This window comes from Notechis scutatus, chromosome 3, assembly GCF_049901735.1.
Source record: "Notechis scutatus isolate UNSWTSFEM ecotype Mainland chromosome 3, rNotScu1.2, whole genome shotgun sequence".
Taxonomy (NCBI): domain Eukaryota; kingdom Metazoa; phylum Chordata; class Lepidosauria; order Squamata; family Elapidae; genus Notechis; species Notechis scutatus.
In genome coordinates, this window is record NC_142011.1 from 205,090,345 (window position 1) to 205,118,343 (window position 27,999).

At 42.5% G+C, this 27,999-nt stretch overlaps 1 protein-coding gene across 3 annotated transcripts in view; it reads right to left on the reverse strand.

Annotated features, from left to right (window-relative positions):
* Positions 1–27,999, reverse strand: part of GPR20 (G protein-coupled receptor 20) — a 48,303-nt gene that overhangs the window by 13,737 nt on the left and 6,567 nt on the right. Inside the window, exon 2 of one of the 3 annotated variants that reach the window (XM_087962264.1) lies at positions 12,409–12,590. The exons of 1 other annotated variant lie outside the window; for it this stretch is intronic. In XM_087962264.1, the coding sequence (XP_087818390.1) occupies positions 12,409–12,411 (3 nt within the window). In that variant the 5' untranslated portion in view covers positions 12,412–12,590. Of the gene's footprint in view, positions 1–5,655; positions 5,843–12,408; positions 12,591–27,999 lie in introns of those variants that run through there. One more of the 3 variants, XR_015749065.1, reaches the window with a different exon arrangement.

Consider the following 27,999-nt stretch of genomic DNA (forward strand, 5'->3'; position numbering starts at 1 on the left):
CTATTCTATTCTATTCTATTCTATTCTATTCTATTCTATTCTATTCTATTCTATTCTATTCTATTCTCATTCATTTCACCGTTGACCCTGGTCTTCTCCCACCCCCTGGGTGTATATTCTCCAATGGGACACATCCATACCCAAGAGTCACCAATCATGCTCTCCAGTAATAATCTTGTGCATCATTCGGCCGCCTAGCAATTATCTGTGAAAATATTTAAGGTATGCATTACTTCCCCCACTCCCGTTCTGCTGGCAACTCTAACAGACCAGAGAAATATTTTTGAGTTGACACCAAGATCAGTAGGTACAAAACTGTAACTCAGAAAGGTGGATGACAACTGCAGAATAAAATACAGGTAATCCTTGGCTTATGATCACAATTGAGCCCGAAATTTCTGTTGCTAAGCAAAATGGCGGTTCAGTGAATTTTGCCCCGTTTTATAACCTTATTTTGCCACCGTGGTTAAGTAAATCACTGCAGTTGTTAAGTTACTCTCAGGATTGTTAAGTGAAGCTGGCTTCCCCCATTGATGTTGCTTGTCGAAAGGTCGCAAAAGGGGCACATCAACCATCATAAATATGGCTGTCAAGTTGCCAAGCACCTGAGTTTTGCACACATGACCGTGGGGGATGCTGCAAGGGTCGTAAGTGTGAAAAATGGTCATAAGTCACTTTTTCCAGAGTGACAATGACAATGGTCATAAGTGTGAAAAATGTCATAAGTCACTTTTTCCAGAGCTGTTTTAACTTTGAAGGACTACCTGTATCTCTGAGCTTGTGGCCCCCAAACAAGACTTGGATTCCAAATGCTTGTACAAACAGAAGCCTTTTTAAGATGGGTGCAAAATACTCCATTCTAACCACTGTTGCTCAAGATTCCTAGGGATTTGCTCCAAATTTCTTGGAAGAAAGTTCACCCTGGATTAACTCATGTCGGCTTTTGGCTTCCATCGCTGAGCCTCAGTGGTGCAGTGGTTAGAGTGCAGTACTGCAGGCTACTTCTGCTGACTACCGGCTGCCTGAAATTTGGCAGATTGAATCTCACCAGGCTCAAGGTTGACTCAGCCTTCCATCATTCCGAGGTGGGTAAAATGAGGACCCTGATTGTTGGGGGCAAGAGGCTGACTCTGTAAACCGCTTAGAGAGGGCTGTGAAACACTTTAAGGTGGTATAAAAGTCTAAGTGCTATTGGTATCACCAAGGGCTCTCATATTTTCGAAGCTCTCATATTTTCAAATGGTGTTTCACATTATTAGCATGAGACCTGCCTTCATAGGGTAATTTCCCCCGCTTTGTCCACACTGTTTATTTATTTATTTATTTATTTGATTTGCCAATTGTTTACAAGATAATAAGTATAAGTGTATACATAGTTGTGAATACATGAAATGGGTACATATAAGAAAAATAAAAGAATAAGAGAAACAATAGGACAGGGACGGTAGGCACGATGGTGCGCTTATGCACGCCCCTACAGACCTCTTAGGAAAGGGGTGAGGTCAATAGTAGACAGTCTAAGGTTAAAGTTTTTGGGGTTTGGGAAGAAACTACAGAGTCGAGTAGAGTATTCCAGACATTGACCACTCTATTGCTGAAGTCGTATTTCCTGCAATCAAGTTTGGTGCAGTTTACTTTGAGTTTGTATCTATTGTGTGCTCTTGTGTTGTTATGGTTGAAGCTGAAGTATTCATTGACAGGTAGGACATTGCAATGTATGATTTTATATACCATGCTTAAGTCAGACCGAAGACGGCGTAATTCAAGGTTTTCTAGTTTTAGAATTTCAAGTCTGGTGGCATAAGGTATTCTACAACGAGCAGAAGAGTGGAGAACTCTTCTTGTGAAATATTTACATTCCCTCACAATATAACAACTCGAAAAGCTTCTGAGATGACTAAGTCAATTTGGCTTGGCGCTCCGGTATTTATCTGAGCGCACACTACAAAACGTACAAATACATTTTATTAGGGTTACACTCCGTTAAATGGTTCAAGTCATCTTGTACTATGCTTGTAAACCCTTCACAGCCCTCAAAGTAGTTACAATGAATGCTTATTTAAATCAAAAGTTCAATCTTGGCAGAGGGTACTCCAGATAGGTGCCCAACATCATGGTGATGATGATGATGTGAACTATTCAATCTTGTCCGACTCTTGGAGATTCTATGGGCGGGGTCAAGAGTAAAACATTGGCAGCTACGTGCCTCTTTGTTCCAACTCGTCCTTTGAGTAAAGTTCGTGAGTTCGTGAAGCCTAGGTCAGAACACAAGCTTCAGTGGAACTGCAGAAGTTTCATTTCTCCAAACTAACCCGTTTGTAATCAACACCTCCTCTCCTTTTTACTCAAAGGACAAGTTGGAACAGAAATCCTTGTCCCAATAAAACCCCTTTTTATTAGGCTAATGTGAATTCCTCTCATTCACATCCAGCAAAGTCCCGGCAAACAGTCTTTCAAGTGTGATTTACAACCACAGACCTTATCAGGCTTGGAGAACTGCCAGGCCGATAGCTCCCAAGCGTAGCCCTGTGCCAGAAAATACTTTGCAAGGAGTCATGAACAAATCTTCACCCTAATTAAATGAACTAATTGTCTCCTGCAAACACCATTCCCCTTTCATCTGTGCCTTTACTCCCAAGTCAACCCTGGTTCCTTAACTGTTCCCTTCTCCTGGCAGCTCTGCGCATGTGCACACTGGGAACAGGCTCCAGCTGTTCTTCTGCCCCACTGATCTCCGACTCTGAAGGCAGCTGATAACCGTTGGACGGCCCTGGCCCCATCTCTGCCTCTGATGCAGAGCACTTGTCAGAGCCTTCCTCAGCCTCCAGGACTGGCCTATGTTCCTCCCCAACCTCCTCACTGTCCGAATCTGCTGCCAGCTTCTCTGGCTGCTGCTGGGCCACAACAACTTGTGAGAGTCTGGAAACTTTTCAAGGACATCTTAACGGGTGTGAAGAAGAAGGCAGATGGTTCCCACAATAAAGATAACTTGTTTATGTGGTCTATGTGGAAGCCTGGGGAGTTTGGCTAGGAAAATCATTGTTTAATACTGTGAACTGAGAATTCCAGAGTTAGTTTTACCTCACCATCATCATACAATGTATTCAATAAACAGTAAGTTTTTCAGAAATGAAACGATCCTGGATTTTTTTAGTTGGATGCTCAATCTGGATGTTTCTTTGATGGGTCCCACAGATTCTTCTCAATTAAGTTTTTATTTATATAACATTTTCAAATTGCAGTTCAGCTTCTTACGGGCCTCACCAAGAGTTTGGTTGTCAACTGGAAAACTTGATGCATGATGTGAGCTTGTGAGGAGGCAATCTTAGGGCCACATGGTCAGTCATTGACCACTGCTGGTGCTGCTAAGACATTCAGGGATGAAATGTTGCATTTGTTGAAAGGATTATTCCACACCACTCATTCAATACCAGAATGGCATAGGTAGACAATCCTTTTGTGAAACATATGAAGGTAATTCTCCATATTTCGTGCTGAGAAAATAGCAGTAGACTTATATACCACTTTACAGTGCTTTTACAGCCCTCTCTAAGTGGTTTACAGAGTCAGCTTATTGCCCCCAACAATCTGGGTCCTCATTTTACCCACTTTGGAAGGATGGAAGGTTGAGTCAATCTTGAACCAATCAGGATCGAACTCCTGGCAGTGGGCAGAGTTAGCCTGCAATACTGCATTTTAACCACTGTGCCACCACCGCTCTGCAATCCAAGATGGTTGGATGAATGACATTTCCCATGAGGATAACCACTTACTTTCAGGTGGTATCAACAGTGATAAACACAGAAACCTTTATGCTCTATCCTGACACCTGATATTCAGTGCAAGCGTCTGTGCGAATAACCTTGGGAGTCAGGAAGAAGAGACTGTGCCTCTCTCCCAAAGTGATTCTCATAGGCCAAGGGTCTTCAGACTTGGCAAGTTTAAGACTTGTGGACTTCAACCCCCAGAATTCCTGAGCTAACATGACTGGAGGAGCCATTCTGGGAGTTGAAGTCCACAAGTCTTAAAGCTGTCAAGTTTGAAGACCCCTGTCATAGTGATCCTAGAACAATAAACCAGAAGTCCTGCAATGGGTGCTAGATTTCAACCTCTCTAATCCAGAGCCAACATGGATGGAGAAGGTTAGTGTGTAGATTTCATCTGGTCTTGTATAGACAGTAAATTCAGGTCAATGCCTGGTGAGAATCAAGCCAGTTAGATGTCCAAAACAGCAAAGATGGCATTGCAGCAAGATTGGTGGCCAAATGGCATTTTTGGGGGGGTCAGCCAAATCTCTCTGGATAAAAGAGAGAACATGAGACTGCTCACATGTACTCTAGACAGTAGCTCCTCATGAGTAAACTTGCAGAAATTTTCAGTGGTCAGCTTGTACGTGGAACATTGCAAGCCATCTGTGTTCTATGTTGTATGATCTATGTTCACAATCACAAAGTAGCCTTTTGGACACAAAACTTTGGCTATCCCCATTTCTTAAATCATTTTTAGAAATAGCTTTTTAACTGCTTTTCAGTTATTAAGAAAGTGTCAGTTGACAAGTTTGATAACATGCAGTGGGCGAGTTCTGTTTAATACTTAGCAAAAGAAGTTTTTAAAAGAAGCTTGTTTTAAGTTAAAGAGAAGTTTAAGGATGTGTGTGTGTGTGTGTATGTATGTAAGCATGTGTATATGTGTGTGTTTTGGTATATGTGTGTGTGTATCTTTGTGTATATATATATTGTGTGTGTTTGTTACTCTGTGTGTGTCTGTATGAACAAGAAAAAAAGAAAAATGAAGAGATCCCTACAGAGGAAAATGTAATAAAAAATATTAGAATGTGCAGAAATGGATAGATTAACACTTAAAATTAAGGAGAGGAAGAAACTGAATACTTTTTTTAACATGGGATTTGTTTTATCAATGGCTGACTGGCAGAAAGAACAGAGAAATTTAAAAGCATAAGAGAATGATTAATTACATAAGGAAGGTTCACTAAAATAGATAAGCAAATACTACTTTATTATGTGACCATTATTAATGTTATGAATATTATTGTTACTATTATGATGATTATTTCTTAAAACTAACTGTACCCAGAGAACACACTGTTTATATAGACATAGATATTTTTTTATGTTTAATTAAAAAAAAAATTGGAGAAAAATGATTAGAATGCTGATTTTGGAAAGCTATAAACAGATTAGAAATCCAGATAGATTTGGAATAAAATTTTGAAACTGACTGTGGGAATCCTTCCCATGGGAAAATGCTGTTGTTTGGACTTTTTGACAGAAAATCTGATAAGATGGGAAATTTGAATTGGACACTAGAGGGAGCCAGAGCAACTAAAGATGACAATTAAAGGAGGAAGCGCCCACTCTAGCCCTCCATACTTTCCATAACTCCTACAAACATTTTCCATGCTCCTCCTTCTGCACAACAACATTAAACTAGGCCTGCACCAGCATGCAAACAAGCTTTTGGCTGAGCCTTTAAGAAGATCCAGAGCCCCATCTGGAGAAAAACAAAAAGAAAAGCCACAAAAATACATTTTGACACCTTCCGTGAAACAAAAGGCATTCGGTCCAAAGACTGTTTTGTTGACACACGGATTGTAAACATCCTCTTGTCAAGCTAAGCTCCGGGACAGCTGTAATACTTACATAAAACTGTTGAAGTGCCTAATAAGGGCGAAACGGGACACCAGGAAGGATTTACGATCCCAAACACCCATGTGCCAAATTCAGACAAGATTTGGGAGAGCTGGAAGCGGTGCAGGAAAAAAAAACCAAGCAGGCACCCAAACGATCTCAAGGATTTATTGCAAAGAAAACTTGCGGCTGTCCTGCAAGCAAAGAGAGATGATAGTGAAAAAAGAGTTTGAAATGCATATCAGGAGCAGTGGGATCCTCAACTTAATGACTGCCATTGAGCCCCTAATTTTTCTCGCTAAGTGAGACAGACATGCGGTGAATTTTGCCCCATTTTACGACCCTTCTTGCCACTGTTGTTAAGTGAATCACTGACATTGTTAAGCCACTCACACGGTTGTTAAGTGAAGCTGGCTCCCCCCCATTAACTTCACTGGTCAGAAGGTCACAGAAGGGGATCACCGCGACCATTATAAATATGAGTCAGTGACCAAATATCTGAATTTGCCTCACGTCACCATGAGGAATGCTGCAACCGTCATAAGTATGAAAAATGATCGTAAGCCCCCTTTTTTTCAGTGCCGTTGTAACTTTGAATGGTCACTACATGAATTGTTGTAAGTCAAGGATTACCTATGAAAGGATATTTTTCTTCTTTTTCTAAATTAGAATACTGGAACGTGGTATTGCAGGAAAGTTAGTGGGGAAAAGAATGGGAAAAAGAAGGGCATTTCACTGCATTGGTAGATTCAGAAAAAACAATTTCTACCAATTTCTACAATTTCTGCCTTCCATCGAGGACCTGCATGCTGCACGAATCAAAAAGAGGTCTGTGAAAATATTTACAGACCCCTCACATCCCGGACATAAACTGTTTCAACTCCTACCCTCAAAACGATGCTATAGAGCACTGCACACCAGAACAACAAGGACAGTTTTTTCCCCAATGCCATCCCTCTGCTAAACAAATAATTCCCTCAACACTGTTCAACTCTTTACAAAGTCTGCACTACTATTACTATGCATCTTCTAATCACTCCTCATCACACATCCCCTCCCACTTGTGACTGTATGACTGTAACTTTGTCACTTGTATCTTTACGATTTATATTGACTGTTTCCTAGTACAATTTGATTGCTTATTGTATCTTTTGACTATTATTAAGTGTTGTACCTGATGATTCTTGACTCTTGATTAATGTATCTTTTCTTTTATGTATATGAGAGTATTTGCACCAAGACAAATTTCTTGGGTGTCAAATCACACTTGGCCATTAAAGAATTCTATTCTCAACCTGTGGAACTGTCAGCCACAAGATACAATGATAGCTATCAAGGGGAGATGGGCTTTGTAGGAGGATATTAGCTATTCTATTTCAAGAGGGAGGGGCAGAGTAAAGATTGAAAAACTACAGGAACTACAAAGAAAGAATTAGAAAAAAGAAAAAGAAAGGAGAAAAAAGCAAAGAAAAAGCAGTAGAAATTAAGAGAAAAAGGAAACAAATATCTAAAGGAGCAACTTCCGATCTTCTTTACAGCACTTACGAACATAATTATCATTTCCTGAATGATGTACCATGTTTCCTTTCCACAAACAACCCTTTTTGATCAGTAAGTCCTCCAATCCTCAATTCATTTTTGTCCATTTTCTGGAAAAAGGCTCATGAAAGAATTTCCACAGACTCTTCAGAAAGATTTCTAGATCTGGCTGGAGAATTTTGGGAGCTGAAGTCCACAAGTCTTAAAGTTGCAGAGTTTGGAGACCCCTGAGGAATTTTGGGAGCTGAAGTCCACAAGTCTTAAAGTTGCAGAGTTTGGAGACCCCTGAGGAATTTTGGGAGCTGAAGTCCACAAGTCTTAAAGTTGCAGAGTTTGGAGACCCCTGAGGAATTCTGGGAGTTGAAGTCCACAAGTCTTAAAGTTTCCGAGTTTGGAAACTCTGGGTGTACATAATCTCTAGTCATCCTTGAAAGTGGTTTGATGACCTTAGAGCAGGGGTGTCAAACTCACATCGACTTTCTCCCCCTTTCCTAAAGTGCATGATGCATCCGGGCCGTGGGCAATGGGTTTGACAGCCCTGCTTTAGATCAGGGGTCCTCAACCACCGGGCCGCGGACCGGTACCGGTCCATGGAGCACTCTGTACCGGGCTGCAAAGAAATTTTTTTTAAAAAATGGCGGCTTTCTTCGCCTTCGGTGAATGCTGCTGGGATCGGGATCAAGGACACAAATGAAAGAAGGGGAGGGAGGAAGCAACCTGAAGCCTGTCCTGCTCTCTGGCTCAGCAGCTTCGGTTTCCTCCGCCTCGTTCCTCTCTCAGTCGCTCTCTCGCTGCTCCACCAGCCCAGGAAGAAACTGCTTCAAAGAAGCCAGGGGGGTTGGCTTTTCCTGTCGCCGCAGCGCCTCCGAAGCGCCCGTTCACCCCCACCCCGCCTGCCCGCCGCACTTCAATTCAGTGCTCCGTTCTCCCTGCCTGCCTGCCTTCGTTTCGGAGCAGCTTCGGCTGAGAATAATAACTATTCGCCTCTTTTTATCAGCCGAAGCTGCTCCAAAACGAAGAAGGCAGGCAGGCAGGCAGAACGGAGCACTTTGGATTGAAATCGGCGCGGCGGGCGGGTGGGGGGTGAACGGGCGCTCGGAGGAGCTGCGGCGACAGGAAAAGCCACCCCCCGGCTTATTTGAAGCAGTTTCTTCCTGGGCTGGTGGAGCAGCGAGAGAGCGACTGAGAGAGAGGAACGAGGGGGAGACACCTGAGGGAGGGAGGGAGACACCTGAGGGATGGGGCTGAGGGAGGCAGGGCCGAGGCGCTCCCTGAACTTGGTGGTTTGCTGGCAGATGTTTTATTACCCGACTAGGTAACAACATCAGATGTTACCTAGTCAGGTAATGAAACATCTGCAAGCAAACCACCAAACTCGGATTCTTCTCCCCCGGTCCTTGAAAAAGTGTTTGTGCTTGAAACTGGTCCCTGGTACAAAAAAGGTTGGGGACCACTGCTTTAGAGCATTGTTCTTCAACCATGGCAACTTTAAGATGTGTGGACTTCAACTAGGTGGGGAATTGTGAAGCCCACAAGTCTTGAAGTTGTCAAAACAACTTCAACATTTCAATGCGAAAGCTTCAACATGAGAAGAGTACTACACTCCTCTGCTATCACTTGGCTTGAAATTTTAAGCTTGGACAACCTTGAACTACGCCGCCTACGGTTGGACTTAAGCGTAGTACACAAAATTATCTGCTACAATGTCCTACCAGTCAATGACTACTTCAGCTTCAACCACAACAACACAAGAGCACACAAGAGATACAAACTCAATGTAAACCGCTCCAAACGTGATTGCAGAAAGTACGACTTCAGCAACAGATTGGTCAATGCCTGGAATGCACTCCCTGACTCTGTTGTTCCATCCTCTAACCCCCCACTCCTTTAACCTCAAGCTATCCACAATTGACCTCACCCCATTCCTAAGAGGGGCGTGCATAAGTGCACCATCATGCCTACAGTCCCTGTCCTATTGTCCCCATTTATTCGTATCTATTTCCTGTATTCATACTCATGTTTATGCTTATACCTATTACCATGTAAGTGAATGACAAATCAAATAAATAAATAAATAAATAAATAAAAATAAAGTTCGAAACACAATGCTTCAGTCTAGAAGGTGTCCTTCACAAGACTCTTGCCTGGGTGGGGACCTCACTTGTATGTCCTCCAGCTAAATCCGAGAATCTAACCCAGATGTTTGGGGCCACAGTTCACATTCTATCCTGAATCGACCATGCTGGGAGCTGATAGATGTTTCAAACATCTGGAAGTCCTCAAGTTCTTTTGTGGGACAAGACTGGAACCATGCATATATTGTCCTTCAGGATTAGTCAAACGGGGATATTCTCTTCTTATATTGCTCTTTTAAAAAAATAAATCTGTTCAATTGTATCCAATTCTCCGAGATGATCAGGACATGTCCCTGCAATTTTCTTGACAAGGTTTTTCAGAAGGCCATTGCCTCCTTCCTAGGGCTGTGAGAAAGTGACTGGTTGAAGGCCACATGCCTAAGGCAGGGCTAGAACTCACCATCTCCTGGTGATTGGCCCATAGGCACCCAGCTAGCTTTCATGCCTAAGGTGGGACTAGAACTCACCGTCTCCTGGTGATTGTGGACTAGAACTCACCAGGAGGTCAATTCATTTTGCAAAGCACCACAAGGTAGTATAAGAAGCAATGGATGGAAACTCGTCAAGGAGAGAGGCGACCTGGAATTCAGGAGAAACTTCCTAACTGGGAGGACAATTAACCAGTGGAACAGCTGGCCACCAAAGGTTGGGGGTGCTCCATCACTGGAGGTTTTTAAGAAGAGACTGGAGAGCCACCTGTCTGAAATGGAATAGGTTCTCCTGCTTGAGCAGGGGGTTGGACTAGAAGACCTCTAAGGTCCCTTCCATATCTATTCTGATGAAATTCACCCCACCAGATTGGATGCTAACTTTGCTAGAGAAGAAGTGAAAAATCCAGGTGCTTTTTCTAGGATTCCTGCTCTTTTACACACCTTTATCAAGGGGGAAAATACAGTAATAACTTTCAAGATAGAATAGAGTAGAGTAGAGTAGAGTAGAGTAGAGTAGAGTAGAGTAGAGTAGAATAGAATGGAGTAGAATGGAGTAGAATGGAGTAGAGTAGAGTAGAGTAGAGTAGAGTAGAGTAGAGTAGAGTAGAGTAGAATAGAATAGAATAGAATAGAATAGAATAGAGTAGAATAGAGGAGAGGAGAGTAGAGTAGAGTAGAGTAGAGTAGAGTAGAGTAGAGTAGAGTAGAGTAGAGTAGAATAGAATAGAATAGAATAGAATAGTTGGAAGGGACCTTGGAGGTCTTCTAGTCCAATCCCCTGCCTGGGCAGGAAATCCTACACCACCTCAGACAAATGGTTATCCAACATCTTTTTAAAAACTTCTAGTGTTGGACCATTCACAACTTCTGGAGAACCTCGTAAATATTGTGAGTCTTACCCAGAATTGCTGAGGGTCAGAAATAGAGGGGATTTTAATATAAAACACCTGGAAAGTAACCACCTTAGGATTTCTCATATCTTTTGAGCTGAAGAAAATTCAGTAAAAATACAATGGAAGACGAGATAGGGAAATTGTGTTCGCTTGGAACATAATTTAAAATGATTAACGTATTAAATCAAAGTAGTCTGGTAAGTTACATAATGTAGAGCAGTTCAGTGTGATTGATATTGTTTCTGTAAGAGCGGCCATTATCATTACAAACGCTTCCAACTTCAATAGACCCTGGACACCTTATTTTAAAAAAAAAACATCTCCAGGATTCATGAGGACTACCCACCTTGCCAAGTCACAATAAATCAGAATATTTACTGTCCACGCCATTATTCCTTAGCCGTTTGGGGTTACAACCACTGCAGAACCCCAATAAGGAGTTCTGGAGAAACATGTCAGAAATGGTGTAGAGTCTCCTGCTTGAGCAGGGGGCTGGACTAGATGACCTACCAGGTCCCTTCCAACTCTGTTAATCTGTTCTTCTAATCAAGCCACAACTTTTCAAGAACATAAATCTAGGTAAAATAAGCCCATGGGATACAGATGTTGTGAAGTCGGTGCCATGTTGGGATAACAAAACCATCCTTCCTCCAACAGACAAAAGGATAAATAATTCACACACACACACACACACACACACACACACACACCAAACAAAAATTAAGGTCAAATGAAAAAGAAAATATTTTTTTATTAGCCTCCTCTCTCAAACTTCGCTGGGAGATTTGCTCCTCCTGACTCACCCAAACTCACATTTCTTTTTAAAGCTCGGAGCAATAAAACTATTTTTAATATCACATCTGGGGTTTGCAATTCAAGTTTGTGACATTCTCAGAGGAAGATGCCTAATTTCTATGGGGAGGGGGCTCCTTTTCAACTTCTGCCAGCTGAGACTTCTGGGAGCCTTGGATGTTGGAGAAGCAGGCAGGAACAAATAAGTCCTTAATGTCCCAGTTTTGCCCCGTCTTCTACCTACTGTACATCCTTGACGTCTTCCATGGTTTCAATGAAAAGTCAGCGTGTTTCAGCCTGTTGGGCTGCAATATTTGATAGTAGTTGGGGATGCAATTAGGTGCATTCCATCCATCCTTCCTTCCTTCCTTCTTCCTTCCTTCTGTCCTTCCATCCATCCCCCCTCTGCTTTTCCTTCCTTCTTTAATTCCTTCCTTCTGTCCTTCCATCCTCCCACCCTCCCTCTCCTTTTCCTTCCTTCTTTCCTTCCTTCCTTCCTTCCTTCCTTCCTTCCTTCCTTCCTTCCTTCCTTCCTTCCTTCCTTCCTTCCTTCCTTCTGTCCTTCCTTCTTCCCTCTCCTTTTCCTTCCTTCCTTCCTTCCTTCCTTCCTTCCTTAATTCCTTTTCCATCCTCCCATCCTCCCATCCTCCCACCCTCTCTCTCCTTTTCCTTCCTTCTTTTATCTCTCCTTTCCTTCCTTCCTCCCCTCCCTCCTTTTTCCTTCCTTTCTGCAAGCCTGCCTGCCTGCCCTCCCTCCCTTCCCTCCCCTCTTCCTTCCTTTTTCCCCTCCCTCCCTCCCTCCCCTTTTCCTCCCTTCCTTCTCCCTCCCTCCCTTCCTCTCCCTTTCCCCCTCCCTCCTTCCCTCTCTCTCTCTCGCCCTATCGTTCCTTCCTTCCTTCCCCTCCTTCCCTTGCCTCCTTTTTGGAGCTAGACATCGGACAGCAAAAGAAAAGAAAGACGGTGCACTTACCATTCAGAGTGTCCCGAAATGAACAAATGCTTGAAATCAAGGAAGAGAAATCCCCCTTAGATCTGAAACTCTGGATCCCTGCGCTCTGAAAACGATCCGGAGCAAGGAGTCCCGCTCTCTTTCTTTTTCTCTTCTAAATCTATCCCTGGGAGCGGAGATAGTTGCTGGGTCGGGCACAGTCACTGGGAACCAAATAATGAAAAATAAATCAGACTCAAACTCCTCGTCTTTCTTCACTTTTCTAAACATCTCTGCAAACTGTTGGCCGAGTGCCCCGGTTAGGCTGGAAAATTTATGAAGGGCTAGAAAAGCGGCTGATTATTTAAGCCCTGCACTGTGCTTGCCGTTATCGTCTTATCTGCAAATGGGTGTCCCTTTGCTTTTAAGCAGATCTACCCAAAGCGCTTCAAGATAAGGGGAAAGAAAAAGAACAAATCAATATGAATTGAGAAGCACCACATGAAATGTGCAAAAAGACCAGCAAATTCTAAAAACAACAACAACCCCAGTTTCTAGCGGTTCATCCTGTTTGCCAAAGGAAGACCGTCTTCAAGGATCTGTGGGGAAAATATTCTCTGGCCTCAAATGTCTTTTTTTACATCACGACAACCAAAACTAGACGCAATATTCCAAGTGTGGCCTTATCAAGGCCTTATAAAGTGGTATGAATACTTCATGTGATCTTGATTCTATCCCTCTGTTGATGCAGCCTAGATCAAAGAGTTGACTCTATCACTCAATCACTGTGGCCTGGCAACCATTATCTATAATTTAATGTTATGTGGGAACTGGTCAACAAAATATAATTAACCCAAACTTAGGTGATATATAGATGCAACCTGGGTCTTATATTTATTTAAACACTGAGTTGCAGCCATAACTTTTTAAATGTGCTAAGGATTCCTGAAGATGGGTTTATTCCAGGTAGAGACAGGAGGGGTGTCTCATGAGCCACAAGAGGGGACTGTCTTGGCCAAGGGTCTCCAAACTTGGTAACTTTAAACTTGTGGGCTTCAACTCCCAGAATTCCCCAGCCAGCATGCCTGGGAGACCACCAGGTACAACATGGCTGCAGACAGATTGGAAAGTTGAAGAACCATTGCAGAAGAAGACAATGGCATTCTGTATTGTGGCTAAGGGATGTACCTCACGTGTGGAAGGAGCAAGGCTTCAACAGGGAGTGTTGGGTTGAACTGCTCCTAGAAACCCATAAGCTCTTCTTCCTCTTAATTGGTGTGTCACCCATTTGTAAGCAATCTCAAGTAAAGAGCAGGAGTCAAGTAGCTAAGTTGTGGGGTGTACTTAACCAGGGCAGACCTATTTATCAAGTGTCTCTGTTTCTGGAACCAACTCTGTCCTTGTTTGGTCCCTGCTCTTGGGGCCAGTGCATTTCTCCATGCATGAGAATTCTCTCAGTTGCTACTATCCAGAAACTCTCTTGAATTGAGCTCCACATCTGATGACTCAAGGCCCAGGTACAATCCTTAACCACAACACAGAATACTCGTTCAACTTCCCAACTGGTCTCTAGCCATGTTGTTGTATCTGGTGATCTCCCAACCATGGAGAGAGAGAGAGAGAGAGAGAGAGAGAGAGAGAGAGAGAGAGAGAGAGAGAGAGGAGGGAGGGAGGGAGGAGGGAGGAGGGAGGGAGGGAGGAGGGAGGGAGGAGGGAGGGAGGGAGGGAGGGAGAGGAGAGAGAGAGAGAGTTATGCAGCTATGATCTACAGCTGGCTCCTTTATTAAATCTTGGGTGAACAGTTAGTCCATGATTGGGAGATATATATATAAAAAGTGAAAATACCACTCATGCATCATCACAAAATCTCCGGAACCGTAAAGCCTACAAACTTGAAATTTGGCATGTATGTTCCTCTTGGCTTCTAGGAGCTCACTAAGAAAGGATTTTTCAAAATGACCATCAGAGCATTAGTATTTATTATATTATTATTAACATGCTCTGATGCTTCGGTCTGATTTAAACATCGTATATAAAATCATACATTGCAATGTCCTACCTGTCAATGAATACTTCAGCTTCAACCATAACAACACAAGAGCACACAATAGATACAAACTCAAAGTAAACCGCACCAAACTTGATTGCAGGAAATACGACTTCAGCAATAGAGTGGTCAATGTCTGGAATACTCTACCCGACTCTGTAGTTTCTTCCCCAAACCCCAAAAACTTTAACCTTAGACTGTCTATTATTGACCTCACCCCTTTCCTAAGAGGTCTGTAAGGGGCGTGCATAAAAGCGCACCATCGTGCCTACCGTCCCTGTCCTATTGTTTCTCTTATTCTTCTTTTATTTTTCTTATATGTACCCATTTCATGTATTCACAACTATGTATACACTTATACTTATTATCTTGTAAACAATTGGCAAATCAAATAAATAAATAAAAATAAATAAATAAATGCTAAAGACTTCTACTCCCCCTCCCCACCTGAAAAGAAATCTGTTCCAAATGCAAAACCCAAGCAGAGGAGAGGAGTTTCAGTTTCAGAGCACCAAGCAGTAGTACAGAGCTAAGCCACGGCCAGGGTCCTTGCTGTCTCCTTCTTGCTCACACAGCAAATACTGCTTCAGTTTCCAAACAGCCCTCAACCTTCTCACACACTGACAGGACGTTAGCCAGATGAATACTGACAGATGCTGGTAGGCAGAGGCACAAGTAGCAAAGCACGGGTATAGAGCTAGTGACTTTTATGGGCCATCCCCTACAGATACCCTGCTGTGGGTTGTGCCACGGAGTCACCATGGAACTTCCGAAGAACTTCAGAGGCACAATTCCCAAGATGATTAACAGCTTTGATCTCCCAGACACCAACAGTGATTGTGATTGTGATTGGAAAGTGATTGTGATCCAAGTCCATCCCAAGCTTTGGCTTTCTCAGAAGTACAACTTGTGTTTATTGGCCTACAGATGATGGAGGCATTTCTGGAGCTTAGAAGAAAGACATGTTTTTACTTATACTTATTTTTTTTTTTAAAACAAGTTTTATTAAAAGTTTCAACAACAAACAAATCATTACATATTAAATCCTTCCCTGTCTTTCTACAAAAATTTCCCCAATATTCTCATATAAAACACAAACAAACACAAACAAACATAAAAAAATCTTTTAGTAAAGTACCTTGGCCCCAGTTACCTCTCTTTGCATGGGCAGCGCATATCACTCTTCACAATTCTATCTTATTTAATCCATCTTAATTAAATCATTAAATTTGTATCTTTTGCCCATTCATTATCCCTCTATCTCTTCTTATAATAAAAAGAATTTCTCCTGAAATCACTAATCAGAGTATGATGCCTTTCTATCCTCCCCTAAGTTAGTAAAATTAACATTCAACATAACAAATACCCAATTTGGTTCTGCTTGGTACATTACTATCCACCAAAAATGTTTAAATACATTGTATCCTCCTTTCCTTCAATATTTTATTACATTTTAAAAATCAATCATTATTAAAAACTTCAACATTTTAATTTCTTATTAAATCTTAAACCATTCTAAACCATTCCAGTTTTTACTTATACTTATTATCTTGTAAGCAATTGACAAACCAAACCAAACAAAATAAAATAAAATAAATATACATTCTCATCTTTAAATGCTTTGAACGAGACTTTGTCAAGCGATCTAAGGCTTCCATGAACCCCTAGAGCAGTGTTTTTCCAAACTTGACCACTTTATGATGGATGGACTTCAACTCCTAGAATTATCTAACTGAGAGGTCTCCAAACTTGGCAAGTTATGCTGGCTGAGGAATTCTGGGAGCTGAAGTCCGCAAGTCTTAAAGTTGCCAAGTTTGAGGACTCCTGAACTAGCCGGACATGCTGTCTGGAGAATTCTGAGGATTGAAGTCCACACTCTTAAAGTGGTCAAGTTTGACCCCTTTGGCTTAAGGAATTCTGAGGTCCACCCATCTTTAAAGTCTCCAAGATGGAGAAACAATGACCTAAATGACCTAAATAAGCTGTAATCCACTCAGGATTTAGTATTGGCACAATGATTTAGGTAGCCAATTCAAACTGTGGCTAGTACTAACGTAAGACCTAGAATCAACATTAGAGGTATCTATTGCAGGCAAGTTTCCATAAAGTCCAAATGAGGGTTGCCACCTCGTGATTGAAGCTCTGTCCCATTGTACAAGCATTTCACACAATCACCCAACTGCAAAGAGTAGTTGGCTTCAATCATAGGGGAGCCAGCCACCATCTTAACTTCTGGGACACCTTCCCCACCAGTGGTGGAATTCAAATTTCTTTTGCCGCCAGTTCTGTGGGCGTGGCCTGGTTGGTGGGTGGATGCAGCTATGTGGTCATGTGACTGGTTTTGTTTTCCCCCAAAGTCTTTATTTCTTTTTTTTCTTTCGCAACACCCCCATGCACCCCAGTTTTGGCCTGGTGGGCCTCAGGTAACCCTCCTGGGCACTGAAAAAGAAGCATTTTGAATTCTTCCCAGGTAAGTGCAACAGCGAGGGAGGATAAATAAGCTGCGCCGTGCAATTTAGATTAGCTGGAATGCAAGAAATCCAATGATTTCTTGCTTTCTAGCTAATTTAAATCGTGTGGCACAGCTGATCATTGCCCAACTGGTCATCGGAAATACCGGTTCACCTGAACCGGTAGCATTTTTTACTACCAGTTTGGGAGAACTGGGCTGAACCGGCAGCATTTCACCTCTGTTCTCCGCTATCCTGTCAGAGCTGAAGAAACTTCTTGGACAAGAAGGGAAATGTTTTCAAAGAAAAAAACAAGAATGTCCAGTTGCCTCTTGAAAAAAGCACCTTTGGGATAACCATGACCACGATAACTGAGAATCTGTACAGACTTTTAGCTATACAATTTGGGATGAACACCCTTGGACTACAGGAACCAGGAATACTATCAGGTGACCCTGAGGATACAGATAAACCTCCAAGTGGCCTCAATGACCCTCTAAAAAGGATGCAAATGACCAGCTGTCTGCAAGGAATATAAATCCTTCCATTCCCCACCATCCAGTCAGAGCTGAAGAAGCTTCTTGGATGAGAAGTGAAACGTCTTCAAAGGGAAAAAAACCAAGAAGGTCCAGTTGCCTCCTGAAAAAGCACCTTTGGTTCTGGGTCACCTGTGGATGCCCCAATCCTCCCTCTGATATCTACAGATGGCTCATCAAATGGCACTCGACCAGAAAAGGAAGACCTTATTTTTGACCTAGTTTTCTAAGGCTGCTGGAAAGAGGAGTGAAACCCTCTCCCCTTAATTGTTGTGTAGGTCCTTGAGCTGATAAGATTGAGGCATTCAGACAACCTTCTCACACAGACACACACCCCAATCCCACCGCCCTCTGCAATTTCTGCTCTGCAGGACGGCCATCCTTGGTCAACAGCTGCAACGTTTCCAGCTGGCTGTTGAGACTCGGCCAAGGAAAGACAGGTTTCCCAGGCTGAATGATGGATAGCAGAGCAAGAAGAGACAACCCTATCTGTTGGCAGCTTCCCCAAATGAGAAGAGAATGGCCAAGGAGGACAGGAGGGTCACAAAGGAACTGCTAGTGGAAGGAAAGCTGTACCAGACCTTTGAGAAATTGTTGTGGCCTGCCAGCGGCTGGCGGAGCTGGCAGCAGAGTCGGACAGCAATGTGGAGGTTGGGGAGGAACCTGGGCTGGTCTTGGAGGCTGAGGAGGGCTCAGATGAGGGCTCTGCATCAAAGGCAGGGATGGGGCCAGGGCAGGCTGGCAGTCATCAGCTGCCTTTGGACTCAGACAACAGTGAGGCGGGGGAGTTTCTGGAACCGGTTCCCGGCCTGCGCATGTGCAGATCTACCAGAAGACAAGAACAATTGAGAAAGCAAAAATATTTCTCTGGTCTCTTAGAGTTGCCAACAGAAAGGGAGTTGGGGAAGTAGTGCATTCCTTAAATGCTTTCATAGATAATTTCTAGGCAGCCGAAGCTTCTGGCGCGCAAGATTATTACTGGAGAGCATGATTAATGACTCTTGGCTATGGATGTGTCCCATTGGAGAATATACATCCAGGAGTTGGGGGAAGACCAGGGTCAAGGGTGAAATGAATGATGTGTCTCAGAGTCGGCTACACCCAGGTAGCACCGGCATGTTCACTCCTAATAAATCTTCTTTAAACATCTGAGAGATGTGGCTAGAGACTCATGATTTAAATGAGGGGTGGGTGCCGGAGCCCTGACATCTACACCTTGGAGATGATTGGCCCCTCCCATAGGACATAAAAGAGGAGCGAACGGGATGTGAGCTTTTGCAGGAAGCAATTAGTTCGTCTGGTCGATTCAAGCTTTGAAAAGTTCTGTTTGACTCTGTGTCAAGTTTGGCCTTGCCTTGCATTTGGCAATTAGTTCTCTGGCCGCATTCCGAGTGCAATAAGGAAGCAACAGAACAGAACAGAACAGAAATCGCATTTTTGTGACCGACGGCCATGATTGCTTGGGATTTCTCAACAGAAGAGATGCCTGGCCATGGAACTTAGAGATTATGACTGCAAAGACATGGCTTTGAATCATATTATAAATTTAGCTGGGCTCTCTCTCTCTCTCTCTCTCCCTCCTTCCCTCCGTCTGTCTCTCCCATGTTATGAAATGCCATTCTTCTTGAGAATTAGGATGCCTTAAACTAGCTTGGTTGACTGATGGTGCCACTTGGGCATTACCGAATGGGTAAATTAAGCAACGGAGGCCTAGTTTGGTGTAGTGGTTAAGGCATCCGGCTAGAAGCCAGGAGACCATGAGTTCTAGATTGTCTGGGTCAGCCTTTGGGCCAGTCCCTCTCTGTCACCTTTAGAAAGCAGGCAAATGGCCACCCGTTTTTGAAATCTTGCCAAAACTGTGGGACATTCTTTAGAAATCAACACTGACTTGAAAGGAAAGGAAGAGAAGGAGGGAGGAAAGGAGATAGAGAGGAAGGGAAGTAGGGAGGGAGGGAGGAAGAGAGGGAGGGAGGGAGGAAGGAAGGAGATAGAGAGGAAGGGAGGGAGGAAGGAAATAAGGAACGGGATAGAGGGGAAGGAAGAAAGAACGGGATAGAGAAGAAGGAAGGGCAGAAGGAAGGGGAAGGGAGAGAGGGAACGAAGAAGGAAGGAGATAGAGAGGAAGGGAAGTAGGGAGGAAGGAAGGAAATAAGGAACGGGATAGAGGGGAAGGAAGAAAGAACGGATAGAGAAGAAGGAAGGGCAGAAGGAAGGGGGAAGGGAGAGAGGGAACGAAGAAGGAAGGAGATAGAGAGGAAGGGAAGTAGGGAGGGAGGGAGGAAGAGAGGGAGGGAGGGATGAAGGAAGGAGATAGAGAGGAAGGGAAGTAGGGAGGGAGGAAGGAAATAAGGAACGGGATAGAGGGGAAGGAAGAAAGAACGGGATAGAGAAGAAGGAAGGGCAGAAGGAAGGGGGAAGGGAGAGAGGGAACGAAGAAGGAAGGAGATAGAGAGGAAGGAAGGAGGGTGGGTGGGAAGGAGAAAGGAAGGAGGGAAGCTATGCAAGAAGATAGGTCTCAGAAGAAAATAGGACAAAATGGCTTAAAGATTTTAAGTAACACAAAATGATGAAAAGCAGATAACTTTGCAGGTAGAGAAAGCTGTTTTGTTATGCCTTAACAGAGGATTGAATGCAAGGTTTGTTGTTGAATAGTGAGTGCCTGGAATATTGAGATACAGATGATATAGATAGGGATATAGTTGTGTACAAACACACACACACACACACACACAAACATCTGCTTTATGTTGCTTTTGAATTCTGATGGATTTTCAACCTTGTGCTATTTTTCTTGCACATTAAACCATAGTTTATGAATGGCGTACAGAATGAAGTGAGCTGCAATTTCATACAATTTCACAAGTCCCATTTCTCAAAAAGTAAATAACAGTAACAGTAAATCTTAGAATTCAGAACCTGAGTGAAATTAACGCTTTGCAGGATGATGTCATATCCCTTTAGAAAAAAAAGAAAATTGTCAAAGGAAAGTTTCTGTAAACTCTTGGTCTCATGTAAATCTTTCTTTTTATTTCTGATTCCTAGGGGGAAATGAGGTTAATTGTTAAATGATGAACTGGGATTAATTTTCTGGCACATCTACTCATAAAGTTCATTGGTTCAGTTATTCCCACTTAATTTAATCTACTTTATAAACTTGTTGTGAAAATACAGTGACGCCTTTGAGGAAGACTTGCAAAGTCCTACTCAAGAAAAACCAAAACCACACATATAGACTGGGTGAAACCAGGCTCAATAGCAGTAACTGTGAGAGGGATCTTGGAGTCTTAGTGGACAACCAGCTAAATATGAGCCAGCAGTGTGCAGCTGCAGCCAAAAAAACCTAATGCAATCCTAAATTGCATTAACAGAGGGATACAGTCAAGATCAAGGGAGGTACAAATATTACTCTATAAAGCCTTAGTAAGGCCATACCTAGAGTACTGCATCCATTTTTGGTCACCATACTATAAAAAGATGTTGGGACTCTCAAAAAAGTACAGAGAAGAGCAACCAGGGTGATTAGGGGACTGGAGACTAAAACAGTGACAGTGAGAACAATCAACCCATGGAACAGAAGTTGCCCTCGGAAGTTGTGGGAGCATCATTACATGAGACTTTCAAGAAGAGATTGGACTGCCATTTGTCAGAAATGGTGTAGGGTCTCCTGCTTGGGAGGGGGGTTGGACTAGATAACCTACAAGATCCCTTCCAACTCTGATTAACTGTTATCTGTTAAGATTGGACTGTTGACCAGTGAAATCATGCTAATTGACATAATTTTTGATCTCTTCCGCACATAAGGAAGGTTCAAGACAAAGAACCATTCCTGTAAAGTTTCTACACCAGGGGTCCCCAAACTTGGCAACTTTAAGACATGTGGACTTCAACTCCTAGCATAGCTGGTTGGAGAATTCTGGGAGTTGAAGTCCACAAGTCTTAAACTTGCCAAGTTTGGAGACCTCTGTTCTACACCATTATGATTGTATGGCTGCAGAGGAGATCAAATTCAGTAGATGATTAGAAGACACAATTATATTAAAGGTCTTTGCTTCTAGGAATATGAGACAAAGAATTATGGAATTATGGATGATGATGATGTTGAATATTATCAGCCCATTTTTTGGGAGGAAGGCCTCTTTATTGAAGACTATGGATCATAATCTATCAGGCAGTCCAGTGATGGTTGGTAGGTGTTTTTTTGACTTTTATGAGCAGATGTGTGTCTAATTCTGATGGCCATGATACAAAAAAATATGTTAAGATCCTAAAAAGAGTGCGGAGAAGAGTAACAAAGATGGTAAGGAGTCTTCAGGTTACACCATATGATAAATGTTTGAGGGAACTAGAATAGTAGAGTTGGAAGGGACCTTAGAGGTCTTCTAGTCCAACCCCCTGCTCAGGCAGGAAACCCCATACCATTTCAGACAAGTGATTGTCCAATCTCTTCATGAAAACCACCAATGATGGAGCACCGACAACTTCTGAAGGCAACCTGTTCCACTGATTAATTGTTCTAATTGTCAGGAAATTTCTTCTTAATTCCAGGTTGCTTCTCTCCTTGGTTAGTTTCCATCCGTTGCTTCTTGTCCTACCTTCAGGTGCCTTGGAGAATAGCTTGACTCCCTCTTCTTTGTGGCAACCCCTGAGATATTGGAAGACTGTTATCATGTCACCCCTTAGTCCTTCATTTCATCAAACTAGACATACCCAGTCCCAGCATCCATTCTAGGCATGTTTAGTCTAATGATGAGAAGGACAAGAGTTGATATGATAGCAGTCTTTCAATCTCTAAGGGGCTGTCACAGAGAGGAAAGGATCAATCTATTCTCCAAAGCAGATCTGCAGGATTTAAAACTATGAGTTTGGTGGTCCCTGAGGTCCAAAAAGTTAGTGACCCCTAGACTAGACCATTCCAGACAAATGGCTGTCCAGTGTCGTCTTCTTAAAAGCCTCCAGTGATGGAGTGCTCACAACTTCTCAACGCCAGCCATTCTTTTGATTAATTGTCCTGTTAGGAAATTTCTCCTTAATTTATTCTAACTTGCTTCACTCCTTGGTTGGTTTCCATCCATTGTTTCTTGTCTTGCTTTCTGGTGCTTTGGAAAATAAGTTGGCCCCCTTTGTTTTTATTTTCCAAAATACCAGAAGACAAGACAAGAAACAATGCACGGAAACTAATCATGGCATGCTAAAGGCCAACCCTCAGAAAGGATCGAGGTAAATTTTTTGTTTACATCTTCCTCCCTTGTTAACCTGTTATGGCTTTGCTCATTTTCAATCTCCTTTCTTTGCAAAAAAAAAAAAATGTTTTTGGTTAACAGCAACATGATTCCAGCACTATTTTTTTTTAATGTTATAGCTCTCTCTACTGATCAACAAAAAACCTTGCACCATTTTTTTTTTTTGTTTCTCAATAGAAGGAAGAGCAAAAGGAAGGTGCCAACTCTTAGAACGAGGCGGAGCTGAAGATTTGAATTTGTGTTTTGTTTTGTTTTTTTAAAGCTGGGGGAGGATGGATTTAAAGAGGCAAATTCCCCAGCGATGAAAAGTCCCAAAGTTTGGAGGACCACAGATTTGGAAAAGCAAGGAACACAGAAACACTAAAGATATACTAGATGGAGTAGGCATTGAGTATCTCACCTGTTCTCTTCGTTTTGCAAGATAAGGGCCATACACTTATAGGGAAAAGTGAGTGAAGATTGATATAGGTCAATAAATATGCAACAAATCACATATGCACAATGATTGCAAATGTTTGAATTAATGCATGGAGCTTGGACGTGAGATTAGAATAGTATTCAACGGTTCTAATTAACTGATTAGTCCATTCATTTATTAATACATTAGTTCACTCATTCATTAATGTTCACTGACTTCACTAACATTCATTAATTCGCAATTAAATGAATTTATTAATAAATTAGTTCACTAATTAACAGTTCAAAGAGATTCAACAATTAACCAGTGGAAGGAATTGCCTTTGGAAGTTGGGAGTGTCCCATCACTAGAGGTTTTTAAGAGGAGATTTTGGACAGCCATGGATCAAAAATAATATACAAATCTCTTGCAAGAACAGCAGATTGGACTAGTTGACCTTTCCAACTCTGTTACTGTTCCTTAGTATTTTTCAACCTAAGCAACTTTAAGATGGGTGGATGTCAACTCCCAAAGCTGTCTGGGGAATTCTGAGGGTTGAAGTCCTCACATCTTAAAGTTGCCAAGGCTGAAAAACACTGGATTTAAAAGAGGCAATTTAGTTCATCTTCTTCCTTTCTTTCAAAATTTGAATATCTTTCTAAGGAATATTTGACACTCACTCCTAGAATTCCCTGGAAATCAAACACCATTGCTGCTGACATCTCTCCAGAGAACACCAAAGTACAACTTAATTTCCCGGCAATCACCAACAAAAATGATGGTTTTCTTTTGCAGATCAGTTACAGCCGAAGCCAATTCTGCCCTCCTCGAAATGGGAGCCCGGAGGCTTTGCAAATGGAATTTCTTCAGACAGTCTCAGGCAAAAATCCACTTTAAAGATTTCCCCCCGCATCCATCTCTCAGTAATTAAGCTTCTCTGTCCCCATTATCCAGATTATTGTGGGCAATCTGCTGACTCTGTAAACTGCTAACAGAGGAACGTAAACCACTGTGAAGCAGTATATAAATCTAAATGCTACCCTGTTTCCCCCAAAATATGACCTATCCCAAAAGTAAGTCCTAGCTTGATTTTAAACATGCCTCCAATATAAGCCCTATCCCCCAAATAAGCCCTACTTAAGGATCCCACCCACTCCAGAGTGGATGGATAAAAATTAAGCTAGGGTGAGGATGGGGTGGTGGTGGAACTGCCCTACTACTTACCTTTGGACAGTTGTAGCCAGGCCTCACACACCCCGACACCTGCCTTGCCGGCCCATTTATTCTGCAAGGCCGGCAAGGCTGGCAAGGCTTTCCTGAAGGCCTCTGTAGCTGATTACAAAGCTCCGGATCAATCCAGAGCTCTATTATGGCTGCAGAGGCCTTCAAGATAGCATTGTTAGTTGCAGAAGAAGTTCCTGAAAGCTTCTGACAGCGAAAAGGAGGCCAGGAGCAACACGCGTAAGTGAGGGTAGTCAGTGGATAACATCCCCCCAAAATAAGACCTGGTGCAAAAAATAAAAGACAGGGTCTTATTTTCGGGGGAACACGGTATTGCTATTACAGAGGTTTTTCAGGTGCCCACAGTAGGGCAGGCTAAGTGCCAAATTCTTTAGGTCCTACTTCATGGAGAAGAAGCGAGAGGAACCTTGGAGTGATTTGTTTCTTTAGTTATTCAGACTGGGGAATAGAAGGTACATTTGACTGAACTTTGACTGAAGCTGCAGCCTAAACAATGGCTGTCCACATTTCCCCTGTCAAAATGTTTCTCCAACTTTGCACTGATGACGTGACCTAGTGTGGTAATGAAATGTCTGCAAGGAAACTACCAAGCTCAGAGAGCACCAAGGACCCCACAATCCTCCTCCCCCTCCCCACTCCTCCTATCTTCAACCCTCCGCCCTTCTAGCACTGATGGTGTTACCTAGTTGGGTCATAAAACATCTGCAAGAAAATCACCGAGGTTAAATAACATCAAGAACCCCAAAGTCCCCGTCCTCTTCCCTCCTCCCGTATGAAAAACAGTCATGTCAGTTTTTTTTTCAGTACTGTTGTAACTTCCAATGAAGAACTGATGTAAGATGAGGATTAAATTGTAATGAATTGTAAATTGTAATGAAAATGTAAATTGAACTTTGAGCCAAGCTGCTGGAAATTCTTTTAGCATACATGGAACAGTTTTGCAGTCACCCTCCTTGACAATTTTAGTAGCATATCATGACTCTTACAAAAGAAACAGCCTCTATTTTTGCTAGCACAATACGCTACCTTGCTGGGGCTCACAGTTTCTGGAGAAGAATAAATCACTAACTGCCTTACTGTGATGGTCTCCAGTCCTAGACAAGGAATGTACAGTAGTGAGATGCCAGTCTATAATAAGTTGAGAATATATAAAGTCTTCCCACGAGAAAAGAAGGATCAGGGGTGACATGATAGCAGTATTCCAGCATTTGAGAGGCTGCCACAAAGAAGAGGGAGTCAAGCTATTCTCCAAAGCACAGGGAGGAAGGGAGGGAAGGAAGGAAGGAAGAGAAAGAAGAAAGAAAGAAAGAAAGAAAGAAAGAAAGAAAGAAAGAAAGAAAGAAAGAAAGAAAGAAAGAAAGAAAGAAAGAAAGAAAGACAGACAGACTCACAGGAAAAAAACAGGCAGTTTCAAATTGGAGGCTAAAATGAAGAGAGGTTGCAGGAACTGGGTGTGTTATTCTCCAAAAACACTAGAAGGCAGGACAAATAGCAATGGATGGAAACTAATCAAGGAGAAAAGCAACCTGGAATTAAGGAGAAACTTCCTCACAGTGAGGACAATTAACCAGTTTGCCAACAGAAGTTGTGGGTGCCATTTCAGACAAATGGATATCTAATCTCGTCTTTAAAACTTCCAGTGCTGGAGCATTCACAACTTCTGGAGGCAAGTTGTTCCACTGCTTAATTGTTCTAACTTTGAGGATGTTTCTCCTTAGTTCTAGGTTGCTTCTCTCCTTGATTAGTTTCCATCCATTGCTTCTTGTCCTGCCTTCAGGTGCTTTGGAGAATAACTTTCAACTTCCTCTTCTTTGTGGCAACCCCTGAGATATTGGAACACTGCTATCCTGTCATCCCCAGTTCTTCTTTTCATCAATCTAGACATACCCAATTCCATACCCACTTCTTCATATGTTTTAGCGTCCAGGCCCCTAATCATCTTGGTTGCTCTTCTCTGCACTCTTTCTAGAGTCTCAGCATCTTTCCTTTACATCGTGGTGACCAAAACTGGATGCAGTATTCTAGGTGTGGTCCTACTAAGGCGTTGTAAAGTGGCATTAACACATCACATGATCCTTAGAATTTAGAATAGAATGAATGAGCTGGAAGGGGGACCTTGGAGGTCTTCTAGTCCAGTCCCCTCCTCAAGCAGGAGAACCTATACCAGTTCAGATAAGGGACTGTCTGTCTAATCCATGATTCTATCCCTCTGTTAACGCAGCCTAGCATTGCGTTGGCTTTTTTTTTGGCAGCTGCAGCAATGTTTGCCCTTCTCCGACTCGCCAACCCTAATCCTCCTAATTTACCTTTCCATCTACAGAGAACTGAGGTTCTTTCATGGGAAAAAAAAATGAGCTGTGTGATCTCTGAGTGTCTCCAAAGCTTTTCATGCAGTGGAAGAAAAATCAGGTAACCCAATCCAGATTTCCTGGAACCGATTGCTATTTGGAGCCATGGGGAGTTTTTAACCCCAAATCCAACCTGCGTGATTCATCCTAACCCTAACCCCCCTCTTTTTTTGCAATTTTTTTTTATTTTTTGTTACAACAAAAATCATTGTATGAACAGTGTGGTTCCGTGGTGTCTTACGTTTTGACACAACTATGACAATATTCCTCTTACACAATGTAGTTGCCGATTTTTCCAATTTAGTATCAATCCACATAATTATTTTCAATCTTAATTATTCAGTATTCCAGTATGTTATTTTTTGGGTCAATCTCTGTATTCTTAACCTCACTCCTTTTACTACCAAAGATATATCAATCATCATATTTGCAATGTTTACCTAATTATATTATTCTGATAACGATTCACAAGTTTTTGTTAAATTATAGTTACCCTAACCCTAATGAAAAGGACTAGGGGGTGATATAATAGTGTTCCAATACAGGTAATCGACTTACAACCCTTCGTTTAGTGACTGTTAAAAGTTGTAACAGCACTGAAAAAAGCGACTTAAAACCCTTGTTCACCCTTATAACCAGGGGTGGGATTCCACCAGTGTAACAGCGAGTTTGGTGAGTGTGTGCTTTCCGTGTGTGCACACAGCACTTCAAAATGCCTCCTTTTCAGCTAAAAGTTACATTTTGCTTCAGCTACAGTGAGTAAAAACAGCTCACAGTGAGTAAAAACAGCTCACAGTGAGTAAAAACAGCTCACAGTGAGTAAAAACAGCTCCCTTATCCGTGGCAAATCAGCTGGGGTGAAAAACAAAGGAATATAGGACAGACTAGGGCAGGGGTAAATGGGCATGGCTAACTAATCGCCGGAACTACCGGTTCACCTGAACCGGTCCGAACCAGTTGAATCCCACCCCTGCTTATGACTATTGCAGCATCCCCAATGGTTTTGTGATTAGAATTCAGACGCAATTGGCAACAGACTCCTATGTCAACTCATAGTTAATCAAGTGGAAGGGCTACCCCTTATCAGAGGCATCTTGGATAAAGAGTAGGAATGTCCAAGCCGATCGCCTTGTGGCAAGGTTCCATGCAGAAAATCCAACCAAGTCTGCGGGGCGGGGTTCGCAACCCTAAATCCAATACCTGCAATAAATTTGTTTTTTTTTTGTGTTGTACAGGTCACCTTCAAGAAGTGAGGGGAGCCGAATGTCAACTCATAAAATATTTCTATGGTCTTTTTAGAGTTGCCAACAGAAAGGGAGGGGGGAAAGCGTTTTGAAAGAGCAATGCGGCAGCTTGAAAATTGAAAGTGCATT